The sequence below is a fragment of the Mytilus californianus genome, unplaced genomic scaffold (assembly GCF_021869535.1).
Source record: "Mytilus californianus isolate M0D057914Y unplaced genomic scaffold, xbMytCali1.0.p SCAF_5, whole genome shotgun sequence".
NCBI lineage: Eukaryota > Metazoa > Mollusca > Bivalvia > Mytilida > Mytilidae > Mytilus > Mytilus californianus.
This window is the reverse complement of record NW_026262701.1, coordinates 102308622-102336565: the sequence shown is the minus strand read 5'-3', so window position 1 is coordinate 102336565 and position 27944 is coordinate 102308622. Positions and strand designations below refer to the sequence as shown.

The window sequence follows — 27944 nt, the reverse complement described above, 5'->3', positions numbered from 1 at the left end:
CCCAATAAATGATTCAACCGCAAGAAGCTGATAATTGATAATTGCTTTGTTCTAGAATTCCTTGTTTTGTTATACCAAGATTTGTCTCCAATTTATGTACTAACGAACACACATGCTCTTTATATTCAACCTGTTGCCTATAAGCATAGTATCAGACAAATCAATCAAACCAGAATAAGGTCATTTTTCAAAATCTTTATTACAGTTGAGAAAAGACATGATCCTGAACATTAAAGGCATTTTTTTTTTTGCATTTAACTTTTCTTTTTGACTTATATTTTCAGTCGTCATCATTCATGCTAGTACGAACTATAGAGATGAATTTTTCTCTACCAATAATGTGTTTTTTCTCATTCATACAAATTACATCCACCTCTCCATCCTTCTGCTGTCTTTCATTCCTTTGTGTTTTTGGTACAATACCTGGAATCTGTGTTAAATTCTTTTTTACTTGGTTAAAGACAACTGTTGGTGAAACCAAAGGATTAAATCTAATTAAGTCTATTGGAATACAAAATGGATTCAATGTAAACAATGAAGGCTTCTTTGGAATATCTTCATTTTGACTTCCATCTACTTCATCTTGACCATTTTCATTGGGTGCTAAAGAACTAAATGTTGTTTCAACTGACGGTCCAGGCTGTTTTTGACTGATACTGGGTGGTAAAGATTTCTCTTTAGAACTGTCACCCTCAGCGTTAGTGGTAGCTTTTGCTGACTGACCTCTTTTTGTAGCACTTTTTTGAGTTTCGGTAACCTTTTGATCAGATTTATTCTGCATCTTTAAATTTGGATATTGACTTTTATCTGTACCCGAGCCATCTCCTGATGGACCAGGCAGAGGACTAGAATCTTTTCTCAATCCTTTTTTTCCTGGAGTGTCAGAAATTTTGTCTGTTCTATTTGATTCTTTATCCTGACTTGTAGACAACTGGTCTTCTGGTTCCTTGTCTGCAGGTACAGTTTCAGATGAGGTAGATATTCTTTTCACTGGTCTACCTCTCTTTCTTTTATTGACTGGTGTGCTCTCTTCTTTCTTTTTTTTATAAACTGGTACGCTCTCGTCTATAAGTATGGGAGATCTGGGCCTGTGTGCATCATTCCCAGCTTTTTCAAAGTCAGAAAAATCTGAAATTGTGAACAGAATAATCATGGTACATGTAGCTGATTACTTAAATTTGCTCCAGAATTGTGTGATATGGGTCATTTAAAAAAAAAAAGTTGAACTTTGAAATTGCAATATGAATAAAAGTTACTAGTTTAAACAGCCCTCTTGATAAGCATATCAAAACAAGTACACTATAATACTTTTGAAACAACATATAAAAAATGCAACCTTACTCGTGTCATACAAGAATATATGGAAACATTTTTCGACAGGTGGTGGAATATTTTGTCTTTCCTGTTACCATGTTCAAAGGAATTTTTGGCTATTTAGAAAAGGTCTGGATAAAATTTAAAGCTTGTTTTTCATTGGCAATGAGGTTGTTTTCAAGAACAAAACTTCTATACATTTTCATTCTGAGTATTGATAGATTGTTCGTCAATTTTCCTTGGTGTACTGAAAAAATACCTCTAAAAATTGGTTTTCAATGGTTATAAAAATAACCATCAGCAACGTAAGTCTAAGATAGCAATTCATAATGTTCAGTATTTTTTTCTCTTTCTAATAAACCCAACATCAAGTTATTCCCTCGCATTTTGTTTTACTTTTGTGATTTTGTTTTTGGTAACAGGAATGTATGTTAACAATATATCACCAAATTAAGTTCTATCCTGTTATCCATTTTGTCTATCCTGTTACTGATAGCAGTATTGCATTTTGTGTGTGCTAAACTGCAAAGATAAAGATGTTGTTACCTTTAAATGAGTTCAAATAACAAAACATTTCATTATTTGTAAAATATATATGTAATTATATACTTTTTGTAGTCGTTTCAATCAAATATTGTCTACCCTGTTATTGTAACCATAGTAACCATAGTAACAGGATAGACAAATTTTAATATTTATGAATACTGTTGTGAAATAACTTCTCCCTTGTAGGCAGTGATAATATGTTTTTCTTTTATGGTCTTGATTTCCAACATGTATTTGCACTTTTGACAAGAATAATATTGTTGCAATTAATAAATTGGTTGGAAACAGGATACAAGGATACCCACTTTTTTTTCACTAAACGTCGTGTATTTTCTTTACAATGATATGCAAGAAATGTGCTGTGTTCAATTCTAAGGATGCTTAGTGCTTTTGAAATCATCACTAAATAGTTCCATATAAATAGGGAGAAACAATTTAAAGGTCGATCTAGTAGCAATAACAGGATAAACATGCATTTCATGTACGCGGATTGAATTTAGTTTGTAGAAAAAATGTTACATATAATAATAAACTGTGATTTTTTGTAAGAGTTATCATAAACGTCGTAAAATAGTTCTCTGCAGATTTCAAGGCAATCAGAAAACAGGAAAAAATCATTTGAAATGTGTTACACTGATACTGTACGCACATAAATTACGCAAAAATCTGACTTGAATATATTTTAATCTTATCAAAATAGATCTAAATCGTGCTTATTATTGATGTTTTGACTCATAAATCATACACACTGTCATTTAAACACTTGCAACTGCATTTTTCATTAAAAATAAAAAGAATAGCATAGGTGTACTGAAAATTCAACATTTTTTAAAAATGACCCATATGTCAATCTACACCTATCATAGTAAACAGCCGCACCAGGAGCACATGACACCCCCATGGTTTACGTATTGAAATGTTTACAATAACTAAATTGAGTATTGCAGAAAGCACTAATGTCCAAAAATAAAAAATCCCTTCCTACCCTCCCCCATTTAATATAATGGAATAACCCATACCATTATTGACAGCTTTACGACACCTCTTTACATTAAGCATAGTGTTGTTGATATCTATTTTACTGGTCAATAGATGATATTTGTTAATCATAATCTCCTGCTGTTTACTTGTATCAGATGTTCTGATTGTATCCACCAAACCATGAAGTAGATCTTGAACAATACTACATTCTACAAAACAAACAACAAGTATTTTTATTAACTGTGTGATGCATGATCTCTGTAAAGTCTTTTCTTTTCAAACCCAGAACTAGGTGATCTAGTGATAACAGATAACATGGATAATCCTGCTTATTTTTCATAACATTGTGTTAAAATTGAACTGGCATACAAAATTATATGACTGGTATCTTTCGAAGATTTTTTTCTTGCCTTAGGTAATTTTTTTCCAGTAAATATAGTTCATGTACTGATGGTTCTTTCCCACTTCACTTTTAACCAAATTAATGGTTTCATGCAAAATGATAATTTGTAATGAAATATATTACAGATTACAAATGTGTCAAGTTTTGTGATTGGATAACTACACAGAGATGTTAGTATATATTCTGGAAACAGCCAGGCTATATATGACGTTTTTAGAGGGAAAAAAATGATGATTATCATTCAAATATACATTTTTTATTTAAAATCACGCTATTTTCTCACCAAATACTAAGTAAATTGCTAAAAGTATTATAAGAAAGTATTGCATACATGATAAATGATTGCAAATTATAAAATCTTTCACTAAAAATATATCAGGTTGGATTTATCAATATTTCTGTCGGTCAAAAAGCATAAAAAGTCACCTACCGGGAATACAAACAGTGAATATGAAAACTAAATACTTTATATTAAAAAATATTTCTTACGTTAAAAAAATCTATTTGTCAAGATGGTAAAAAGTGCTTTTTAGGCAAATGACACAAAATATACAGAAATGTGTTCTAAATACCATTATTATATACTTAGGTAAACTGTATGTATAATACAATCAATGGCAATCGTGCTGTATCAGCCATCCGTGATGATATCGATATCAGTCATGGTTGCAAAAGCTTTATCAAACCCCTAAACTCTACGACGTCATGTCATCGATATCAGTCACAGTTGTAAAGGCTTAATTCAAATTTCTAATGGAGTTTGCAACCATAATTACCCATTTAAATACATCATAAAAGTTTTAAAATATAAAATGACATACATAGTCATGGCTGAAATTAATATTAATTAATAGTAACTGCTAAAAATAAATTGACAGCTAATCACCTCAAGACAATCATCATTTCTTAATACATAATTTACAAGCAGTGTAAGGGAGGTAATCAAACAGTGTTCTTTTAATTGATTTGGATTACCTCCCTTACACTGCTTTTAAATTGTCTCAATTGTCCTTTAACCAGAAAAACCCTTGTTTTTCCCCTTTTTTTACCCCTAGTTACTAATTGGTTTGAACCATAATCCCCCAAAGTCATTCCTAACCATCCCTTTGTAGTATGGAAACTTGTGGTATAATTTCAGAGAGATTCATACACTTTAACACAAGTTATTGTCTGGAAACTACAAAAATGCTTATTTGGGCCCCTTTTTGGCCCCTAATTCCTAACCAGTTGGGACCATAACCCCCAAAATCAATCCCAACCTTCCTTTAGTGGTTATAAACCTTGTGTTAAAATTTTATTGATTTCTATTTACTTATACTAAAGTTATTATCCGGAAACCATCTGTCTTCGGACGACGCTGACGACGACGACGCCGGACGATGACGTGATACCAATATACGACCAAAATTTTTTTAATTTTTGCGGTCGTATAAAAAAATCTTGAAGTATATAATAAAGTGTATATGATATGGCTTTTTCAATATCACACCCTGTATCAACCCTCAACCAATATAATCCCTCGGTGTCTCTGGTTGATACGGGTGTGATATTGAAAAAGCCATATGATATTCTCTATATACTGCATGATGAATGTTCAACAAATACCTGGTACTGTCAGATACATTAAGGAGGGGTATCCTTAATATATGTTTTATTCAGGTTCAAGACAGGGAATATAATGTGACATTCCCGGCTGAGGGTTTATACTCCCTTTGCCTCCGGCTCAGGGAATATGAACCCTCAGCTGGAAATGTCACATTAAATACCCTGTATGAAACCTGAAAACCATATAATACTCACTGTGACAAAATGGCAAATGTGTTGAATTAGCCTACTTGGCTATACAATAACATATATATATTACCAAGATATCCTAAATATGGTAAATCGGTCCCTGCGAGAATAGCAGACATGTATCTATAAATAGAACTGTAATCTGGAGCATCAGGAGAATCTGGTGGGTAAGGATTTTCTAAATTTCCTGCTACAGCCATTACCTGAAAATATTCTGGACTTCAGATCATGTGGCCAAAACAATTTATTAATTTTACGAAGATAAAACTTAATTTGGCAAAAGCCCCAGGAGTTTCTCAGTATAAATGTTTTAAATACGGAAATAACCACAATATTTTTTACAAAATAATTTTCATTATTCATACAGTGAAGTTTAGCTAAAATAAACACCTTCAGTGATAAATATTTTGATCTGATAAGACAAGTGTTTGCTTTACTTAAGTAAATAAAATGCTCCGCTGGGCGCAGCTTGATACGACCGCAGAGGTCAAACCCTGAACAGTTGGGGCAAGTATGGACACAACATTCAAGCTTGATACAGCACTGAATTTGGATTATGATTAAATATTTGACACAGCATAGGTTTCTGACACAGAATGAATGTGGTCTAAGAACTTAAAAAATTTTAATTTACCTATTCAAACCATATCATTATTATTTGCTTTTATATATAAATCAGAAATAACCAATTTAAAATGGAAAATTTTGAAGAAAAAAAAAGGAAAAAAAAATCCCCCCCCAAATTTTTTGAACCCCCTTATGATTCATCACCCCCAAACTCAATCCCAGCCTTCCCTTTGTGGTATGGTACCTTGCAGTACAATTTCATAGAGATCCATACACTTGAACACAAGTTATTGTCTGGAAACTAGAAAAATGCTTGTTTTTTGGCCCCTTTTTGGCCCAATATTCTTAACATTTAGGGCAATTACCCCCAAACTCAAACCCAGCTTTCCCTTTGTGATATGGAACCTTGTAGTACAATTTCATAAAGATCCATTCACTTACACACACGTTATTGTCCTGAAACTAGAAAAATGCTTGTTTTTTGCCCCTTTTTAGGCCCCTTATTCCTAAAATTTTGAGGCAATGACCCCCCAAAATCAATCCCAGCCTTCCTTTTGTGGTATGGTACCTTGCAGTATAATTTCAGAGAGATCCATACACCTGAACACAAGTTATTGTCTGGAAACTAGAAAAGTGCTTATTTGTGGACCCTTTTTGGCCCTTTATTCTTAAATGTTTAGTGCAATTACCCCCAAACTCAATTCCAGCTTTCCCTTTGTGATATGGAACCTTGTAGTACAACTTCAGAAAGATCCATAGACTTACACACAAGTTATTGTCATGAAACTAGAGAAATGCTTGTTTTTTGCCCCTTTTTTGGCCCCTAATTCCTAAAATTTTGAGGCAATTACCCCCAAAATCAATCCAAAAATTCCCTATGTGATATGGAACCTTGCAGTACAATTTCAGAGAGATCCATACACTTGAACACAAGTTATTGTCTGGAAACTAGAAAAATGCTTATTTTTGGCCCCTTTTTCCTAAACGTTTTGGGCAATTACCCCCAAACTCAAACCCAGCTTTCCCTTTGTGATATGGAACCTTGTAGTACAATTTCAGAAAGATCCATAGACTTACACACAAGTTATTGTCATGAAACTAGAAAAATGCTTGTTTTTTTAGCCCCTAATTCCTAAAATTTTGAGGCAATTACCCCCAAAATCAATCCAAACATTCCCTTTGTGATATGGAACCTTGTGGTACAATGTCAGAGAGATCAATACACTAACACACAAGTTATGTCTGGAAGTTACAAAAATGCTTATTTTTGGCCCCTAATTCCTTAACTGTTGGTACCATAACCCCCAAAATCAATCCCAACCTTCCTTTTGTGGTATTGAACCTTATGGTAAAATTTCATAGAGATCCATTCACTTAAACTAAAGTTAGAGTGCGAAAACCAATGTGTCTTCAGACGACGTCGACGACGTCAACGCCATACCAATATACGACCACAAATTTTTTTTGCGGTCGTATAAAAATTCAAAAGGGTTCTGCGGAACCCAGTGTCTCGCTTTCTTTTGCTGTTGTCTATGTTATCAGTGTGATAGGGGAATGCACATAATAGATTTACAGTTTATGAAATAAAACGTTTGAAATGTATGAAAAAAGTTATGCTTGTAAAAAATGAATACAGTATGCAATCAAATCTATAGATTTATAAAAGAGTTGAAACATAAATTTATTGAATGAACAAATGATAAAGAAGATAATTTTTACATTGCTTGATGATTTATCCCTTAATTCAGACGACGACTGATGTAGGATCGCTATGTCTTGCTTTTGCGACAAAAGTCGTAGGCTCAACCAAAATATGGAAAAAATTATTAAAAATTTTACTCTAGATACTATCTTTTGATTGTAAGAAGCTTCTGTCCAAGTTTGGTAAAAATCCAGGATGGTTTATGAATCTAATAAATGTTTTAAAAACTCTAACTGCAGACTGTATGTAATGTTAACTGGAAGAAAAACTAAGTCCATTTATAAGTAATATACGGAAAAACAGGAAATAAATTTTTACAAAATTTCCTTCTAGATACTAGCTTTTGATCATAAACAAGCTTCTGTCCAAGTTTGGTACAAATCCAGGATAGTTTAAGAAAGTTATTAAAATTTTTAAAACTTTAACCACAGAGTGAATGTAATGTTAACTGGCAGAAAAACTAAGTCCATTTATGAGTAAAATACGGAAAAACAGGATTTTTTTTTTACAAAATTTACTTCTGGATACTATCTTATGATCATAAACAAGCTTCTGTCCAAGTTTGGTATAAATCCAGGATAGTTTAAGAAAGTTATTAAAATTTCAAAAACTTTAACCACAGAGTGAATATTTGTGGATGCCGCCGACAGAATGTAGGATCGCTATGTCTCGCTTTTGCGACAAAACTCCCAGGCTCGACAAAAATGAATATGCACAGTTGTAGCGTGATTGACCTATAGCAAAGAATTCTGTTCAAAACTATGCTAGAGGTCATTTGGGATATGCAGTGAAGTTAGACCTATTGTTCAATGTTTTTAGGCATTACTGCGACGAGACCAAGAACAGCAATAAAACTGCTTTTAATTTGCTTCTGATTTTGTCAAGTACAAATATAGAATATGTGTCATGAATGGATACACTATAAATGTTCTTTTCCATTTTATTGTATGTCTTGATACAACAATCCAAGTGCAGAATTAGTTCAGTTAACACAAGATTCATTGCATATAAAATTATGTAAGTACTGTTTTTCCATGAATGATTTTTTGTTTGTTTACAAGTGATTCATTTCTTGTTCTCTTTCTTCTTTTTTCTTTCTACAGGATGGATGCTTTCATTTTATTACTAAATATGTAAAGCCAGGAGCAAATTTTTTGTGTGTGACAGTGACTAAGATTTATTTCATATGGTCTACCGTTAACTATTTTGACATACCTGTGATAAAGCTTCACTATAATCCTTCAATTCACATGATACTAAGTCTGAAGCTAAAGTACCCCACAGCTGAAATAAATGTAACATGTTAAGGTCACTAAATTATGCGAAATAACAAAAACTTGGGTACCAACTCCCTGCGGCAAAGCAGTCCGTAGACAGTTTGAACTGCTCTGATTATTCCTACAAGGATTTGAAGTTCCAAATGTGGCACATAATTGTCTTCTCAAAACTAGTGGTATCGAGCTTAAAATTTATTCAAGATACATGCGTTTTGAAGAAGGTATTATAAGTTTATCCCTGAGAGTATTATTCCCTTAAAAAACAAAGCTTTAGCACTGACATGATTTAAATGATACATTGTCATTGTAAAAAAATCAGTTCCTTAATTATGTAATTGGACTAAAACTAAGGACGCAATTTAACATTAGACTATTTTAAATCATGTTGATGTCCACTACTAGTATATGCTTTCTAAATTCCTGAGTTTTTGGTCTTGAACATACATATAAACTTTTAACATACCTCTGTTGCTTCTTTTGGTCTTTCTTGCGCTGGAAATAAAAAAATAATTAAACTTATTATTTTATTAGAATTTTTTTATGAATAATAAAAACAAAACAGTGGCAATTTCATAAAGCTGTTAAAATAGTTCCTAAATCATTTTTTAATGGTATTCTTTTTGGGCCAACAGTTTATGGACTGCTGGAATGGCAGTGATCTGTTGAACTTCTGCTTACATTTGGTTGTAGGACTATAGATGATTTTGTTGAAATCTTCAGTCCCATTTGGTTTTGATGTTGATTACATGTAATTAGGATTCCCAAAATTTTCATCTCAAGCATACATGATAAAGCTAACCCTAGGAATTATTGTGTGCACTGAAATTAGTAACATACACATGACTGACATATACATATCTGACATACACATACCTGACATACACATACCAGATAAACACATATCTGACATACACTTACCTGACATACACATACCTGACATATACATATATGACATACACATACCTGACATACACATACCGGACATACACATATCTGACATACACATACCTGACATACACATACCTGACAAACACATACCTGACATACACATACCTGACATACACATACCTGACCTAGATACGTGACATACACATACCTGCCAACTTACAAGATTTAGGTGTGAATTAACTGACTGTAAACTCTTGCCCTAAATGTATGATCATGTTCATGAAATTAGCCCAAAAACAAGGTTTGTTAAATCTATAAGAATTTTTTTATCCAAATTTTAAACTTTTCCAAAGGACTACAATCCTGATTTGGATTAAAAGTTAATCCAAATTTTTATTTTTCTGATCATGATTCCATTTCATCGTAAATGACAGCATTGTAACATTCAAAATTTGAAGTGAAATTATTTAGTCTAAGTCAGGGATCTCCACGGATAAAAATTTAACGATGGAGGAACTCTCACCATGACAAAACCCCGCATCAATGGCATGGCGTGATCGAAAGTATTTCATTCCTCCATTTCTATGTAAGGAATGATGAATAGACTGATATATATATCTAATTATATTTCTTTCATTATAGTATAACCAATATTTTCATTAATCGTCATTTGTAACAATTCCAATGTCAAGCCTGCATGGCTCCCCCTTAGTCAAGAATGACCACAAACTGTCCTTAAGGTTCCCAAGTCGTTTTCTTGATATTTTGGTAATTGTTTAGGATTTAAAAATCAGGGGGAGGGGGGATCCTTTTTCACTGTAAAATTCAGAAGTCATGAACCGGTATCGACGATTTGCAGCATCAACAACAAGAAGTTTCGTACCTGTTTTGAAAAATGTTGAAGAAAAATTTAGCAGGCAAACGTTTACAACCTAAATGGTTTTAATGACTATAAATTGCAAATTTCATTGTAAAAGACTATGCAACATGCATTTTTAGATTCTGAATGTAAACAGGATGTATTAACTTGATTGTAAACTATGGAATGAATTCTGAATTACGATACAATACTTCTTCAGATTATCATGTTGCAGCTTATATTCATGTATTTACTTTTAAACTTGTAAAGTTATTCAATATCATCAATAATTGCTGTACTCGTGTTATTTGGCATGAAATTGTGTTCTGTATTACATCTTATTTTGTACTTGTTTAATAAGGGGGATGCTGATTGCGTAGGTCAGTATAAAAGAATGTGTTTGACTTGTAAAAACTTTCTTTGTAACTGGATTTAAAATTGATTTTGTAACCTAAATTTTCATTAGCATTGCTGAAACATAATTAAACAAGCATTTTGTGAGTATTGCCTGGCAATACATAGTCCCCTACCGGTTAAAAATTCATTGTACTGGAACAAAATGCTAACTTGATCTATAAACTGTCATGGTGTAAACTATATAACAAATATCACCTCAATATCTTCAAGTATGACGAAAAAAATTAAGGAAAACTGATTATTTGAGTGAATTTTCTATGTCCAAGGACCATAACTCTACACAAAATCATTAGACCAGACCAAAATTCGAACTTGATCTGTAACTTGTCATGATAAAACTATATACCAATCATCAAATCATTATCTTCAAACATGACAAAAAAAAATGCGGAAAACTGATTATTTGAGTGAATTTTCTAAGTTCAAGGACCAAAACTCAGCACAAAATCGTCAGACTGGAACAAAATTCGAACTTGATCTGTAACTTGTCATGATAAAACAATACACCAAATATCAAATCAATATCTTCAAGCACGAAGAAAAAAAGTGTGGAAAATTGATTTGCCGGACTGACGGATGGACAGACAGACAGACAGACGGACTGACGGATGGAGTGCAAACAACTCGACTTCGTCAGTAGGGTACTAATAATGCAATCAATCATCTATTTTGATCAAGTGTTCTATCAGGTGTGTCGATTTACCTGTACAAGTGATTAGCGATCTTTAACCGGATATCCCTCAAGGCTTTAAAACTGTAATCAGGAGGACCCTTTGGATTATAATTCAATAAGGGTTATGCAATTACATGCAATTGATTATAATTGCTAACAAAAATGGTGGCTGCTAGTGAAATGATCACAAATTTTGACAATGGCAGGGATCATTTGACGAGGGCGGAAGATAATTTAACAATGGCGGGGATCATTTGACGATGGCGGAAGATAAAACAGGTCATTGAGATCCCTGCTAAGTACCTGATTTTAATCTAAGGAATCATTAAATATCCTGACCAAATTAGTACATTCAATAATAATATATCATGTTCTTAATTTATCAGGGAGGAAATTTTCCTAATTCCTTCAAATACCATAATTGTCAAATATGGAAATAAGCTGTACTACCAAAACCTGTGGACAAAAATCCAATACCGAACATGGAATAACATATATGCCTTCAAAATTTTTTATGTCAATTCCTGGATATATATTATTCAAAATTACAAGTCAATAAAAACTTACCTTTTTTCTTTACTTTCTTCTCCATTAGTTCTAAATATGCCTTTACCTACAGAAATAAATGTGATCTATATCAGTTGCCCTTACTTTGTTAGAGGTCGATGGATATTCAATATTGTTCCATCCATCTGTCTATTTGTCATTTTGAATCAAAAATGTAAAATTTTAAATGTAAATTTGTAGTTTGAACATTTTACTCAAGGTGTCTTAATTTTCTAAACAAAAATACTGACATATTTGCAGAATGATGACAGCCATTTTATCAATGACAACATGTCAAGTTTTTATATAGCATAAGTTTACAATATTTGTACATTTGTAGATGTGGGCCAAAGTTGAAACTTTAAACTTCATGTCTACAAAAGCAAACTAAACAAAAGGATACAAATATGGTCATGTTGGGTTACACTTGCTCTCTAAAAAAACAATCTAGTTTTTCAAAACTTTACAAAGATTTTTTCCATCATTTTGCAAGTTATCTATGTACATTTAAAACAAACAATAAGTAAAGTAAAACATGCACAATAACATTGTTACAGCTATATAAAAATAGATCAAAGACTAAAATGGCCAGGTTGCCCAGAATGTTTCTTAAACAATGGAGAATGCTCAATACTGAACATTTAAATATTTAAAATATGAAACATAAAAATTCCATAATAGCAGGTGCACAATTTCAACATATGGGCAATCTTCCTGTGAAGTTTCAGGGTTCTTGGTTGAGAACTTGAGTTGATTACACAAATTAGGTACCCACTTTTCCCCGCCCAACATCAACATACTAAAAGCCAGTTTTGGACTTCGTCTTACTCTGTTAAAAATGGTTGCAAAATTGGTAAATTGAAAATTTGTATTATATATTATCTAACTCACCTCCTTTGCACTTTTGGTTTGAACACATTTAGAAATTTTTTCTACTTCTAGAGGACTATACCTACAACACAATATCAATATCACATAACAACTTGTTCGATTCGCTCGTGTATGTAACAACGTATTTGATTTCAGCGAAAGAAATCTCTTTATTACTGAAAAATTATTACACCAGGGTTTTCGATATCACAAACTAGTCAAAACATTTACTAAATTTTATCATCGGTACAAGGACATCATTCGTAAATATAAATCAACATGCAGACATCTTATACGTTCAGGTATTTCACATCCAATATTTTATGGTAATATTCTTTACAAAGCACAAAAATGTCGGCATTCATCTCAAAAGCTAACCAAATCTTTAAACAGACTTATTCGGAAGGGATATAGTTACGATACTGTTGTCAGGTCATTAAGGATTGCATATTTTGGTATTAATATTGATTCACTCATAGGGTCTTTGCATCGGAAATAAACATTTATCTAAAACCAGTTGTTGGCATGATACGGGTTATGTTCTTCTCATATATTTTATGATGGTATGATACTAAACCCCTAACGGGAGGGATTGTACCTGATTTTCAAATGATGAAGACATAATCTTTCAATCAGTTTAATTGAGATCTGGAGCTGGCATGTCAGTAACTGACTAGTAGTCCTTTGTTAATTTATGTATCATTGTCATTTTGCTTAGTTTCTTTTGTTACCTATTCTGACATCGGATTCGGATTTCTTTTAAACTGAGTTTTACTATGCGTATTGCTATGTGTTTCTTTATTCTACATTGGCTAGAGGTATAGGGGAGGGTTGAGATCTCACAAAACATGTTTAACCCCGCCGCATTTTTGTGCCTGTCCCAAGTCAGGAGCCTCTGGCCTTTGTTAGTCTTGTATGTTTTTTTTAATTTTAGTTCCTTTATATGTTTTGGAGTTTAGTGTGACGTCCATTTTCACTGAACAAGTACATAATTTTATTTAGGGGCCAGCTGAGGACCACCTCCGGGTGCGGGATTTTCTCGCTGCGTTGAAGACCCATTGGTGGCCTTTGGCTGTTATCTGCTCTTTGGTCAGGTTGTTGTCTCTTTGACATATTCCTCTTTTCCATTCTCAATTTTAAATATAAATATTTCATCTTCAAAAAATAAATTTGTTTTTCAGTAATCCCAACTATTTATAGATTATTGATCAATTATTTATTCATTTATCAATGGGTTTAAAGTCAATAATATTTAAAATTTGCAAAGAATTATATTATAACAATTACCCCTTCTGTGCCTCATCAACTCTTAATAGAAATCCATTACTCACTTTTAAAAGTGTAATAACTCTACTTAAAAAATCTTCAGAAAAAAGTGCAAATGAATTGAATCCAATTTGAATATTGAAGTAAAATTAAATTAATTATTGATTTTTGTATTTGTGAACATATGACCATAAAAAAGTGGTTTGCTCTTAATTACCCTTATAAGAGTCCTAAAATTGACACAAACATATTTTTTTCAGAAAAAAAGTACAAATGAAATGAATCCAATTTGAATATTGAAGTAACATTAAAGTAATTACTGGTATTGATTTTTATATTTGTGAACATGTGACAAAAAAAAGGGGTTTGCTCTGAATTACCCTTATAAAGAGTCCTAAAATTGACACAAACATATTTTTTTAACAAATTTTCAGTTTTCACCTCAAAACATAACTTGTGTAATGTAAACTGTCTCTTTAATTATTTTTTTTAACTACAATATGCATCTATAAATAATTATTAAGAAATAAAGTGATTTGTACTTCAACAAAGCTCTTTGGTATCTTCTTTTCTCTATAAGGCTCCACTTGTCATTATCATGGTAAAGAGTAGGTATCTCTGGTTTATGTCTCCTTGGTCGATTAGCTGCCATCTCTAAGCTAAAAATAGCCAAATACTTATTATAATTATTTTATAACACTGATTAATGAATGGAAATATTCAGCTTAAAAATAATAACAGAGTAAAAATATTTATGTAATTGTATAAAATTGCAAGAAATTTAATATCTGTTTTGATATATCTAAAATGTTTTTGAAATTGTTGCACATATTTTATCTATCCAAGGTACAAGGGCAATAACTAGAAAACTCTTATTTTTGGTTCTTTAAAACAAATTATAATATACTATAAGTTTTAAAATAAAATGCTCCGCTGGGCGCAGCTTGATACGACCGCAGAGGTCGAACCCTGAACAGTTGGGGCAAGTATGGACACAACATTCAAGCTTGATACAGCTCTGAATTTGGATTGTGATTAAAAACTTGACACAGCATAGGTTTCTGACACAGAATGAATGTGGTCTAAGAACTTAAAAAAATTATAATTTACCTATTCAAACCATATCATTATTTGCTTTTATATATAAATCAGAAATAACCAACTTAAAATGGAAAATTTTAAAAGAAAAAAAAAGGAAAAAAAAATCCCCCCCCCCCAATTTTTTGAACCCCCTTACGATTCATCACCCCCAAACTCAATCCCAGCCTTCCCTTTGTGGTATGGTACCTTGCAGTACAATTTCAGAGAGATCCATACACTTGAACACAAGTTATTGTCTGGAAACTAGAAAAATGCTTGTTTTTTGGCCCCAAATTCCTAAATGTTTAGGACAATTACCCCCCAAACTCAAACCCAGCTTTCCCTATGTGATATGGAACCTTATAGTACAATTTCATAAAGATCCATACACTTACACACAAGTTATTGTCCTGAAACTAGAAAAATGCTTGTTTTTTTACCCTTTTTTGGCCCCTAATTCCTAAAATTTTGAGGCAATTTCCCCCAAAATCAATCCCAGCCTTCCCTTTGTGATATGGTACCATAGCAGTACAATTTCAGAGAGATCCATACACTTGAACACAAGTTATTGTCTGGAAACTAGAAAAATGCTTATTTTTGGCCCCTAATTCCTAAACGTTTTGGGCAATTACCCCCAAACTCAATTCCAGCTTTCCCTTAGTGATATGGAACCTTGCAGTACAATTTCAGAAAGATCCATACACTTAAACACAAGTTGGTACAATTTCAGAAAGATCCATACACTTAAACACAAGTTATTGTCATGAAACTAGAAAAATGCTTGTTGTTTTTAGTCCCTTTTTTTGCCCCTAATTCCTAAAATTTTGAGGCAATTACCCCCAAAATCAATCCCAGCATTCCCTTTGTGATATGGAACCTTGTGGTACAATGTCAGAGAGATCCATACACTAACACACAAGTTACTGTCTGGAAGTTACAAAAATGCTTATTTTTGGCCTCTTTTTGGCCCCTAATTCCTTAACTGTTGGTACCATAACCCTTAAAATCTCAGACCTTCCTTTAGTAGTATTGAACCTTCTGGTAAAAATTTATAGAGATCCATTCACTTAAACTAAAGTTATTGTCCGTAACTAAATGCGTCTTCGGACGACTCAGACGACGACATGATAGCATTATACGACTCAAAAAAAATTTTGCGGTCGTATAAAGATCTGGCAAGAATTGTACCCGTGACAGCACTAACATGACTAACGAGGCTATTTTCCATAAATATAATATTCCCAAGGGGCATAACTCTTTTAAAAAAAGTCGATCGGCCACCATTATAGAACTTGTATGAGATATTGCTGATATTAACCTATAGTATAAGTTTTATAAAAATCTAGCAAGAATTGCACCCGTGAGAGCCCTAATGAGGCCATTTTTCCAAGGGGCATAACTCTTTTAAAAAAGTCGATCGGCCACCATTATATAAGTTGTCCGAGATATTGCTGATATTAACCTATAGTATAAGTTTTATAAAAATCTGGCAAGAATTGTACCTGTGAGAGCGCTAACGAGGCCATTTTCCATAAATTTAATATTTCCAAGGAGCATACATTTTGTAACTCTTCTAAAAAAAGTCGATTGGTCAGACTCACCATTACAGAACTTGTCCGAGATATGCTGATGTTAACCTATAGTATATAAGTTTTATAAAAATCTGGCAAGAATTGAACCCGTGAGAGCGCTAACGAGGCCATTTTCCATAAATTTAATATTTCTAAGGGGCGTATATATATATAACTCTTTCAAAAAAAAAGTCGACCGGCCTGTCCAAGATATTACTGATATTAACCTATAGTATAAGTTTTATAAAAATCTGGCAAGAATTGTACCTGTGAGAGCGCTAGCAAGACCGGACGGACGGACACACGGACGGACGCCCGGTATGTCTATGTCCCCCGCAAAGCGTTCGCAGGGGACAAAAATGTTGTATGTAAGGTTCCTTACTACAGTTTTGGTAATTCAGACTTTTACAAATACAAGCATTTCAATTGGAATACCATCAAGAATAACAAAAGTGATAGCAAGAACTACTGTCAAGTCCAAAGATTTTGTTCATCTAGCTTCTTCCAATGTACTGCACTCCTTCACCTGTACAGAAACTAGCTTCTACCAATGTACTGCCCTCCTTCACTAGTACAGTAACTAGCTTCCTTCAATGTACTGCACTCCTTCACCAGTCCAGAAACTAGCTTTCTTCCATTGTACTGCACTCCTTCACCAGTACAGAAACTAGCTTCCTTCAATATACTGCACTCCTTCACCAGTAAAGAAACTAGCTTCTTTGAATGTACATTTGTACTGCACTACTTAACCAGTACAGAAACAAGCTTCCTTCAATGTATCCTTAATTCATATTAGTGAGGTTCTATCACTTCATCTTTAGTTTTCCTTCAATGTATCCTTACAGTAGTGTCTGGTAATTCCGCCCGACCGGTAAACCCGCCCACTCCCATTTACTTCCATAATTGTCACTTCTGTGAATATTTCGTCTGCTATTTTATTCATAGGAACTGTACTTATCATCACTGCATGTCAAATTTTAAAGAAAAATCCTTTATTATGAAAATATCTAGTGATATATAATACAGTTCCTAAAGCTAACGATAATCATATTATTGCTTACAAATCTCATTTCTGACTTGAAATTTTTTTTTGGATTATCTGGAATTCCTTTATAAGTGGTCTATTAATAAAGAGATAACCTTTTCCTTTCATAAAATTTGTGATAAACTGGCCCTCAATACATATTTACTGCTCATGGGCGGATAAATACCAGACAAACACATTTCTGATAAAAACACGGATGATCCACTTGTTTTGTTGATTATAAAATTTATTTCCGATATTTTTGGGGAATTGAGATAAACTACTCAAAGTTGAATTGTCAGTGAATCAATCTCTGTAATCTGTATAATAAATTCTGCCAGTCAAGGCACACCTCCAAGTCTAGCTGGAGTGATATCCACCACCAACACGAATATATATAAATATCACACAAATAAAAGTTCCATCCACCAGAGTATTATATACACAAACTGTCAGTTTATAATATACGCAATAGGTTAATTTTTAAAATCTAAAATTATCTAAATAAGAATTGATAATTTGGACCGTCTTAAGCTGAGTCACTTACACAACACTTTAACTAACAGTCTTAAACTTTCCTTCTCTTTTTCGGTTGTTTACTGCCCAAACCTAGTAGTCTATATCTTGTTGTATGGAGTAGGTGGATCATTTTCCTGCATTGCGGTTCAAGAATTTTCGAAATATTATCCAAAATTTGATCGTTGTTATTATTGCAGTAGTTGTAAGGATCACAAATCAGTCTTAGTAGTTCTATGTTATTGACTACTGGCCGTTATCATTATTCTTTCTAATATGGGTTTTCTTATAGCATCTAAAGTTACACATGTAAGCAGGAAATGAGATAATGATTCTTCTCCATTTTTGCATAGTTGACATGTTGGGTCCACTACATTAGAATTATATTTGGCTCTTTGGGATTGTAGGATGTATCCTCCTGTAGCGATTTTCACTCGCGGTGGCAATTTTTGTACTAGTTTAGGGTCAGAAGTGGATATACTGACCAACGGATGACAATGACCAAGTCTGTATATTGCAGCTAAGTATTGTAAGCTATTGAAATTTTCTTTCTCATCCAAGATCTTTCTATGCCAGTATGTTTTAATTTTGTTGACCATGCTTTTTTTCCATGTTTCTTTAGTTGTTACAGTATCCAAAAATTCTACAGGATCTGTTAGTTGGTATTTAATACAGATTTTCTTTGCATCTATGAACCAGCTGTTGCTTTTGCACGATTTAATTTTTAATTGACGATTGGCGATTTTCCATTCAACGATTGATTTGTCAGAACATAGAATATTTCCAAGTAATGTAATAATTTTAATATCTATTTCAGCATTTATGGGTAGTAATCCAGATAATAAATATATAGCTGGGTCTGCAGTTGATATTGGTAAAGATAAGATTTGTTTAATCATTTTCTTGTAGAAAGATTGTAATATTTTCAAAGATTTGCTGTTGGTCATTATAACATCCAGTCCATATAGTAGGATGGGCATAACATAGGTTCTGAAAGTGGATATAGATGTAGATGGGTCTAGTCCATTTTCTCCATGCAAGCCACTTGCCATTAAACTGTATAATGCTCTTCTTGCCTTCTTAATATTTTCCTCCGCTGTTACTAGTTGTGTGTTACAGTTTGATCTTTGTATCCCAATATGTGTGGTTTTATCAACCGTAGGCATTTCCCTCTCATCCATAAGGAGTGTCATATCATTGTGGGTGATGGTGTTGGTTTGTATAGGTAGTACAACGCTTTTAGTAGGTTGTATAATATATGATTCTCTTTTGGTGTAGTCGTTAGCTATGTTGACTAGTATTTGCGCTTCGAACTGAGAGTTACTTGTTATGGTAAGATCATCAGCGCAAGTAGGCGCACTACAGTTGATCGTTCCAATATGTCCCCCAAAATCGGTGTTACATATTTCGTTTAATAGATCGTTTACATAAACTTTGTAAAGGTCGGCACTAAGTGTACCGCCTTGTCGAACACCTTGTTCAATATTGAATGGCATTGGATTGTTCACCGTTCCATTTGACACTGGATTTTGCATTTTTATATAGATCATCAATCATGAGTATTTCTTGCGGTGTGAGTCCCATATGAAATAATTTACGTATAAGGCTTGAGTGTTTTACTACGTCAAAGGCTGCCTTAGCATCTAGCATGACAAATATTGTTTCTCTTTTCAGATCTTTGTTCTCTCGTTGAAATTCCTCCATAATTAATGAGCAATATAAAGGAGATGCGTTTTTGGTAAAGCCTCGCTGGAGTGGATTTTGTAGACAGATAATTTTGGGGTTGATGCGAAATTTAAGTACAGTTTCTATGATTTTTGATAGAGTTGGAGTTATTGTGATGCCTCTATAATTTTTTGCGTCATTCTTGTTGCCTTTATTTTTGAAGACTGGTGTTAATATTCCAAATTTGATAATATCAGGTATAAAGCAGAATTTAAAGGAGCTGTTTAGTAGAGTTTGTATATATGAGGCAAGTATTTCTCCACCATGAATTAAATTTTCAGCAGTGACTCCATAGGTATCTGGGGATTTGTTTCGATTAAGGCTTTTAATGGCATCCTTGACCTCTTGCTTCTTCACTGGAATGTGCTTGAAGTCATGTTTACATATATCTATAATAGTAGCATATTCGTTGTCTACCTGTTCAATATATGTTTGGTCGAATTGACTATTATCACTTTGTTCAGCTAGATTTGCAAAGTGTTCTCTAAAGCCCTCCAAGATTCCCCTTCAGTGTTGTATTTTTGTCCGTTTACATTTAGCTCATCAATATGCATACTAGATCTTCCTCTTTGACGTCGGATAAGTTTGAAAAATAAATTGGAGTTGTTACTTTTAGCATTAATCAGTTCAGTTTTCCTTTCTAGCTGTTGTTTTGCTAGTGTTAACCTGCACTCTTTTCTTAGGTTACAAGTTGTTACTTTTTTCTTCTGTAACCACTGATTATTGGGATCATTAGGTCGGTTGTTCTGTTTCCAATCAAAGTATGCATTTTTCTTGTCAGTTATAGCTTTACGAATTTCTGGTGTCATTACTTGTAGTTTTGGTTTCTTCTTCCTTATTCGTCTGGTTGGTCCTAAAGTTGATGCCGCCTTAGATAATAGTTGATTTAAGTCTATATAAGCAAGTTCAATATCTTGTATAGATTGGAGGTTTTTGTTCAATTCTAATATGCCACTTTCTATTGTTGAATTATATTTCTCAATATCTACTTTGTCCCAGTTGATTTTCGGAGTCGGACATACCCTTTTGTTAGGTTTATTATGTATACAATAGTCATATTTAATTCTTGCTACGATAGGGTAGTGGTCTGAGATGTTTCCAGGTATGTTTTCAAGCTTGATGATTTTAACAATACTCCTGCTGAAATTTTCGCTATATAAGAAGAAGTCAATGCAAGTCGAGTCGCAACCATTTGGGTGTATAAAGGTCGGACCTAGGTCTTTAGTTAAAAGATTATGTTCTTTCATAAATTCCTGAAGATGTTTTGATCTTTTACTATTAGAAAATTGGTTTGCATTTTCATTTAGATCTCCTCCAAGTAGTATGATGTGAGTATCTTTAAATTTTGAGTATATTTCGTGTAATAGATCTATACACTCCTGAAATTCTTCTATACAGTCTGATGACCCCTTACAAGGCAGATATACTGAAATGATTAGAAGTGGTTCTGCTCCCCTGAATTCAATGCATTGTATACGCTCGTTCCCATCTGGAAGTTGTGTGATATAACTATCAAGTTGTTTTTTCCACATGATTGCGACACCTCCGTGACCTCTAGGCATATGTGTTGGTGGGATTGGATCTTTTGAGTCGACGGCTTTACCAATTCCAATATATTCTTGGTTCAATTCATTAAGCATATCCATTTGACAGCTAAATAGCCATGTTTCCTGTAGCAAACATATATCCGCAATTTTATTTACATCATTAAATAATAGTCCGCAAGTATTTACATTTTTACAGTTAAAAGATAAAACATTCAGGCACTGTCTACTATTTACATCTGTCTTTTCATCTTCCCTACTTTTTATCAGAATGGCGGCTGTCTGAGGCTTTTTTGGTATAAAAAATGTTCTAAATTTGTTTTCTGATTTTTGCTTTGGTCTCTGTAAAAAATCGGTTGTCCCTCGGTATGTAGAGCGTTGTACTTGTTAAATCCTGTAAAACCACACTGTAGAGTTTCTGAATGACGGGCTGTTTGTATATTATGATCATGTGTGGAGTTCTGAGTTGTTTTGAGTTTGTGCTTGTTGATTCTTTCGTTCTGTTGTTGTGAATGGTTCCTTCCTTTATCAATATTTCCTGTTTCTTGTTCTAATTGTACTGTTATGAGGTTGCTATTATTACTATATTCTTGATATTCTTGATATTCATTACAATCAGGATAGTAGTGATGGTTGTATGACCAGTTATCGTGTTGATAATAGGGGTAATGGTAACTCTGCTGCTGACTGCTATAGTAAATGTCTTGTTGACTATGAGTAGGAATAGAGGGATAGTCATAGTATCCATAGTTGTATGTTTCAGCAGGAGTATTGTTTACACTTTCTTCTAGTCTTATTAGATGATCTATTTCTTTGTCTACCTTTCTTAATATATAGCCAGAGACTTTTTCCTTTATAGCATTGGCTAGATTATCGTTGTTGCTTCTTGTTGAGTTTGAGTCTGACCTACTACTCTCTTGTGTTACATTGTTTCTGTTCATTGTGTTGTCTTCATTGTTGATCTTGTGATATAGGGACTTGATTGTTTTTTCAAGCTCATTATTTCTTGCTTCAAGTTTATGTATCATGTCGTACAGTCTAGTTTTGTCTTTGGATTGATCATTTACGACAGCTTCTTTTAAACGTAGTTGTTCCTCTCTTTTTTTCAGTTTAAGTTCTTGTTGCTTTAATTCTTTTTGCTTAATTTGTTGTTCTTGCTTGTTGGTTAACATTGGCGTAGTAGATATACCTTCTTTCTCTGATGTGACTGTTTGTGGTGTATTGTTCACTTGGTCACTTGCTGTCTGTATAGTCTGTTGTAGGCCACTGCAGAAGTTGTTATTGCATGCTATAATGGTTGTTGTGTCATCATGACTTACATCTGTTTGGTGGTCAATAAATTTGTCGATATTACTTTTATTTTCTACCCGTGTTTGATTTTCACTAAGAGTTCGTTGTTCTTCTATTGCATGGCAGCTGTAACATTGATCAGAGTTTATGTTAAAGCACTTGTTATGAGAAATGTGGTTGCATGTTGGACAGGCTTGTTTGTCAACCGTCATTTCATCATTGCACACTAGACATTTTTCATCATCTATCGTCTCCTCTCTTAATAAAACTTCAGCAGCCGTGATAGCATACGGTACAGTGATAGGTTGCTTGCTACATGTTTTACAACAATAGTCAATATGTGGTAGGTTTTGAATTTCTGTGAGGGATAATTTTTCACAAGAGTAATGTACCCAGTGACCATTTATACACTAGTCTTGCAATTACGTTTACATTTCAAGCATTTAACAGGGTTAGAGTCAACAGAAGTTGTATTGTTAGCCTCTACATTGCTTAGGATATATTCAAGCTTATCTGCCAGTAATTTATTGAGGTTATCTTTGTCTATTTTTATGCCTTTCAGATTTGTTTTCCTCATGATTGTATGGATTTTTTCAAGATCTTCCTGAATAAAGTAATTTGTCTTTTTGCCATCGACTAACATAGATCATCTAGTTGTATATAGATTGAATATATAACCTCCATTATTGTCATCTTTAACCATGAATGTATATTGTACTATGTTGCGACCTTTAGCTTTGCTTATGTCAATGCGAACATTTGACATGTCATTGTAAAGAGTCTTGCAAGCAAATAGAAGAAGCTCAAATGATATTGTGTCAAGCTCAGCGGTCAGACCACCGCCCGTTATTTCATAAGATATTTCTGTGCGTTTTGTAGCATCAAGTTTCTTTTTCAAGGTTTTTTCAAAATTCAAGCTGTAGCATTTTGTGATGGTGTCAGAGTCGTGTATGTGATCAATAACTTTGTTACTAGTGTTGATATTGGGAGTTTTTGTAGTTAGCGCCATAATAACTGATTTTGAGTATGTGTGTTCAGATACAGTTAGCTTGGAGTTCCCATGCAGACTGTACTGAAACACTATCGGCAGTTATTCAGTTGCTATTTCTTATTACTCCACTGTTCACGACCAGCAGTCAGTTTTGACTCTCTCTGAGATTTCAAGTAGCCAGACTAATGCTAAATTTTGTTTTGGATGGATTCCGTCACTGTATAATGAGTAGTTATAGTAATGGACTGTTTCCGTACGAGAGCGAGTACGACGTTTCGAAGAAACCTTCAGATGAATGGAGAAATTAGGGGAGCTTGTGTTAAGTTGGGTGTTGAAATGTCTTTTATGTCCATTGAGCACAAATATTTGGCGTTCAAGTTCTTTGTCTAATGTTTTATATTCTTGTATTAGATTGTTATCTGTTGATTTATTATACCCTTTTATAGAATATACTGGTACTTCTAAAAATGTTAACTTTGAGCTTGGATATTGACTTAACAGTTCAATAAATTTGTTAAAGTATTGCACAATATAATCAACTGTTTGATCTCCTTGACTGTTCAGTGTAATCTTTTTCTTGCATTTAGTAGTTAGATTGCAGGTGCCTAGCCAAATATAGATGTGAATTTTTCCAATATTTTTAATTCTACTATGAATGTTGTTATTGAGCCAGCTATAACTGTCTTGAATTTTGGAGCCACTTTTACACCACCATTTTATATGTCTATCTTCTGGAGTTGTGACTTGATTTCTTAAACAAAATCCTTTGCTATCTGCTAAGATTACAGGTGTGTATTTTAAACTACCATTGACAGGTGCAATAGGTCTCTGAAGATACTTTACTAATTTTGTCTCGGACATATATATTTTACAGTTTAAAGCTTTCTAAGTACGATGAATATTGATGACTAGAACTATATGTTAGATTAAAATGTTTATATATATATATTTCAGATATCTATGCGTGCATAGCTAGTGTTGTATGCATGAAGCGGCGTACTATATATGCATGAAGCGGAAAAGCAATGTTATTGTTACTGCAGACAGAAAATGTTATTATTTACTATTCAGTCACTCAATATGAATACTAATATGAATGTAGATAAGCTGGATGGTTATGTTTGGGACTCAGCACAAGACGGTCAAAATATTTTTCAAAATATGGCGGCCATTTTTTCATTGGTCGGTCGCCATGCTTGTTGGCAGTGATACAAAGTTTATCAATTTAAAACCATAAAATTTCGCACTAAAAGTTAATATATGGTTTTAAGAAAGTCAATTGGTCACATAAAATGCTGTGGCATTTAAAAATTCCTGATAAAACACAATGTTTCATAAAATGTTATCCCGCCACCAAAAGTACGTCTTCACACTTCAAATCTCACGAAACATCTAATTTAAATTTGATAGAATTTGTATATAATTAAGCAGAAATACATATGATCAAAGCCTTATGTGGGCGGATTTACAGGACTGCATCTATTCATTTTAGTGAGGTTCTATCACTTCACCTTTAGTTTTTGAGTACAGTTTGATGGATCACAGTTTTTTCATCTTTTTCAAGTCTTTTTTTAACACTGTGTTGTATTTTGGTCTTTTACTTAATAACAAAGGCATTATATATTTGATTCATTGAATTACAAGTCCATCTTTTTCTCATTCCACAATAAGGAGCAGTTTACACTGGATGGACATACATTGAAGCCTACATTTGACGGAGCGTCTTTTTACCACAGAACACCACAGAATACCACAGAACACTCAAAATGTACCACAGAACTACACAAATTACAACAAAACTACTGAAATATGCCACAGAACAGTAAAATTACTTTATAAAACGAAAATCTAATAATTCAGAGTTACTAGTATATATTATTTCTTTAATTCGGGTTACACCAATGACACTGATGATGATTGACTGGATGAGATGAAAATTATCATAGCTTTCTTGTTATTTGGCATATTTTGTTTACATTTGGAGACCTTTGAGACACTAAAATAATGCATTGTAATAATGAAAATCTAAAATAAACATTTAAAAAAATAGTTTTTAGCAGTACGGTTTTCTCAGTCGCTGATCAATATACGCTTTGAATGTATTGAACTGATCGATAAAAAGTGTTAATATCTCTTTTGTTTTACAATATTTTTTCATGAAATTAAGAAAGAGTTAATATTTCTCATATGTAACTATTTATTCTGTGAAATTAATAAACCTATAAGACAATAATCTTAATTTTTCAACTAAAATGATGGTGATCATCGGTTCACATTTTAATCTTGAATTATATTATCATAAAAATTGTAATCTTGAAATGACTTCACAATAACTAGAACAGGAAGACTGCTTTCAACATTCTATTTAATATAATATATATATCATTAATAATTGAATATTTACAAAATTCTTCAATGTTTGGATTCTAGTTGCCACCTGATTATATAAGGTAATTCAATTAAATGTATTTGATGTCTCAGGTGTGATAGTTTAAATGACATGTTAATTGGCTTGATTGGTGATTACCACAAGTGTCAAAATTGGTTAATCTAATTAAATTTCGGTACTTTAATTATATATATGTAAATGCTACATATACCAGTTTTTTTTTCGATATAAAGTTTCAGTTCAACAATTTCTAAATGCATACAAAATATGGTAAAAATCCGAAATATTGTTAAATGATTGGAGAAGATACAACACAACATAAGATTCCAAAAACAGTCATCGAGCTTGAACTTTTAATTGACAATTAAAAAGACACACTTATAATATGTTATAAGTCAACTCAATTATTACTGTCCTACAACAACTTTAGATATCTTTTTGAAGTTTTATATATAACTCTATAAATGGAGAAAACTTTGATGTACAAACATTAGCCAATTGTTTTAACAACTCTAGATATCAGCTTAACAAATTACTTCATTAATCACTTTAATAAAGTTTAATTATTTGTTGACAACAACTTCAATAAAATGTCACATTAACCATTTTGATTATTTATTGTAAAAACTCTTAACATAGAATTCATAAAAAAGTGACAAAAAAAAACACCTGCTAAAACAAAATAAATTTAACAAATAATTACGTAATGCGTCTAAACATTTTCAAAAATGAATTAAAATTACAAAAAAGATTAAAATGTATTTAAAATATAAATGTCACAAATATAAATATATTATGGTTTTAATAGCATGTGGTTTTCTGTATAATCCCAATTTATATTGGCCATTCAGTTGGGGGAGTAGCGTTAGTGAGTCGACCCTAAATAGAAAAATTAAATTTATTTGAATAATAAATGTCAAATTATAAAAAGAATGAACAATAACATGATAATAATGTCTGGTCTTATTATTTCGAAGTTCTGTGGTAAATTTTGGGTGTTCTGTGGTGTTCTGTGGTGTTCTGTGGTAAAAAGACGCTCCCTACATTTGACATATAATCTTATTAATGTCCTAAAACACACTTGGTTTGTTCAATGTTTCAGTCATATATCTCTGATTGTTTATTTGGGCACACACTCCAATTATGTGTTGATTGAGTTGGGTTTCTACCTCTAGGCTCTAGCATAAATTACAGGCACCATACTTACAAACAAGAAACAAAAATCTTTGTTCTGAATAATGTGATTGAAGTAATAAAACAATACATATCCATGGGTGTATATTGGGGTATGTTGGGGTATATTGGGGTAAAAAGTCACGCCGCATATCCCTAACTTATACTCTGTTATGAACACAGAATTCCAAAAGAGATCAACCCATGATTTGTTTGATTTTTTTTTATCTTCCCTAGCGCAACAAAAATATGAGGTCTTTCAGGGACTTTCTATACAGTACTATTTCTAGTATAGAAAGTCCCTGGGTCTTTGGAGACCGCTTTTGATCAGTTTATAATTTCTTGCTTGGACGCCTTCCAGAAAAAAATATGGATCAATTTCCTTCAACTTAATCCTTAATAGTAAGAACATGATACTAAGCCTTACTTTCAATGTAAACAGATTACTGGCATTAGATAAAAGTCGACTATCAGTAAACCTCTCGACCAGTCTCTCCAAAATTAAACGAAGCAGTGTTTGTCAGACTGTTCCCTGTGA

General features: G+C 32.9%; 1 protein-coding gene across 2 annotated transcripts; it reads right to left on the bottom strand.

The window, feature by feature from the left end:
* Positions 1-180: 180 nt before the first annotated feature.
* Positions 181-27930, bottom strand: LOC127702138 (uncharacterized). 2 transcript variants are annotated; one of them, XM_052206240.1, is made up of 10 exons: positions 17367-17538; positions 17190-17280; positions 14646-14762; positions 12859-12919; positions 11989-12034; positions 9048-9076; positions 8523-8591; positions 5109-5241; positions 2880-3050; positions 181-1128 (listed from the first exon to the last, which is right to left on the bottom strand). In XM_052206240.1, the coding sequence occupies exons 3-10, from the start codon at positions 14753-14755 to the stop codon at positions 281-283; spliced, it is 1467 nt and encodes a 488-aa protein (XP_052062200.1). In that variant the 5' UTR covers positions 14756-14762; positions 17190-17280; positions 17367-17538; the 3' UTR covers positions 181-280. The 2 variants fall into 2 exon arrangements, with proteins under 2 accessions (XP_052062200.1, XP_052062199.1); XM_052206239.1 differs by lacking the exons at positions 17190-17280; positions 17367-17538 and adding an exon at positions 27834-27930.
* Positions 27931-27944: the final 14 nt, after the last annotated feature.

Excerpts from the sequence above, each read along its gene's own strand:
- LOC127702138 (XM_052206239.1), bottom strand. The coding sequence starts at position 14,755 with ATGGCAGCTAATCGACCAAGGAGACATAAACCAGAGATACCTACTCTT. Across the intron at positions 12,920-14,645 it reads TACCAAAGAGCTTTGTTGAA|GTATAGTCCTCTAGAAGTAG; the intron begins GTACAAATCACT and ends ATTGTGTTGTAG. Across the intron at positions 9,077-11,988 it reads GAAGAAAGTAAAGAAAAAAG|CGCAAGAAAGACCAAAAGAA; the intron begins GTAAGTTTTTAT and ends TTTTATTTCCAG.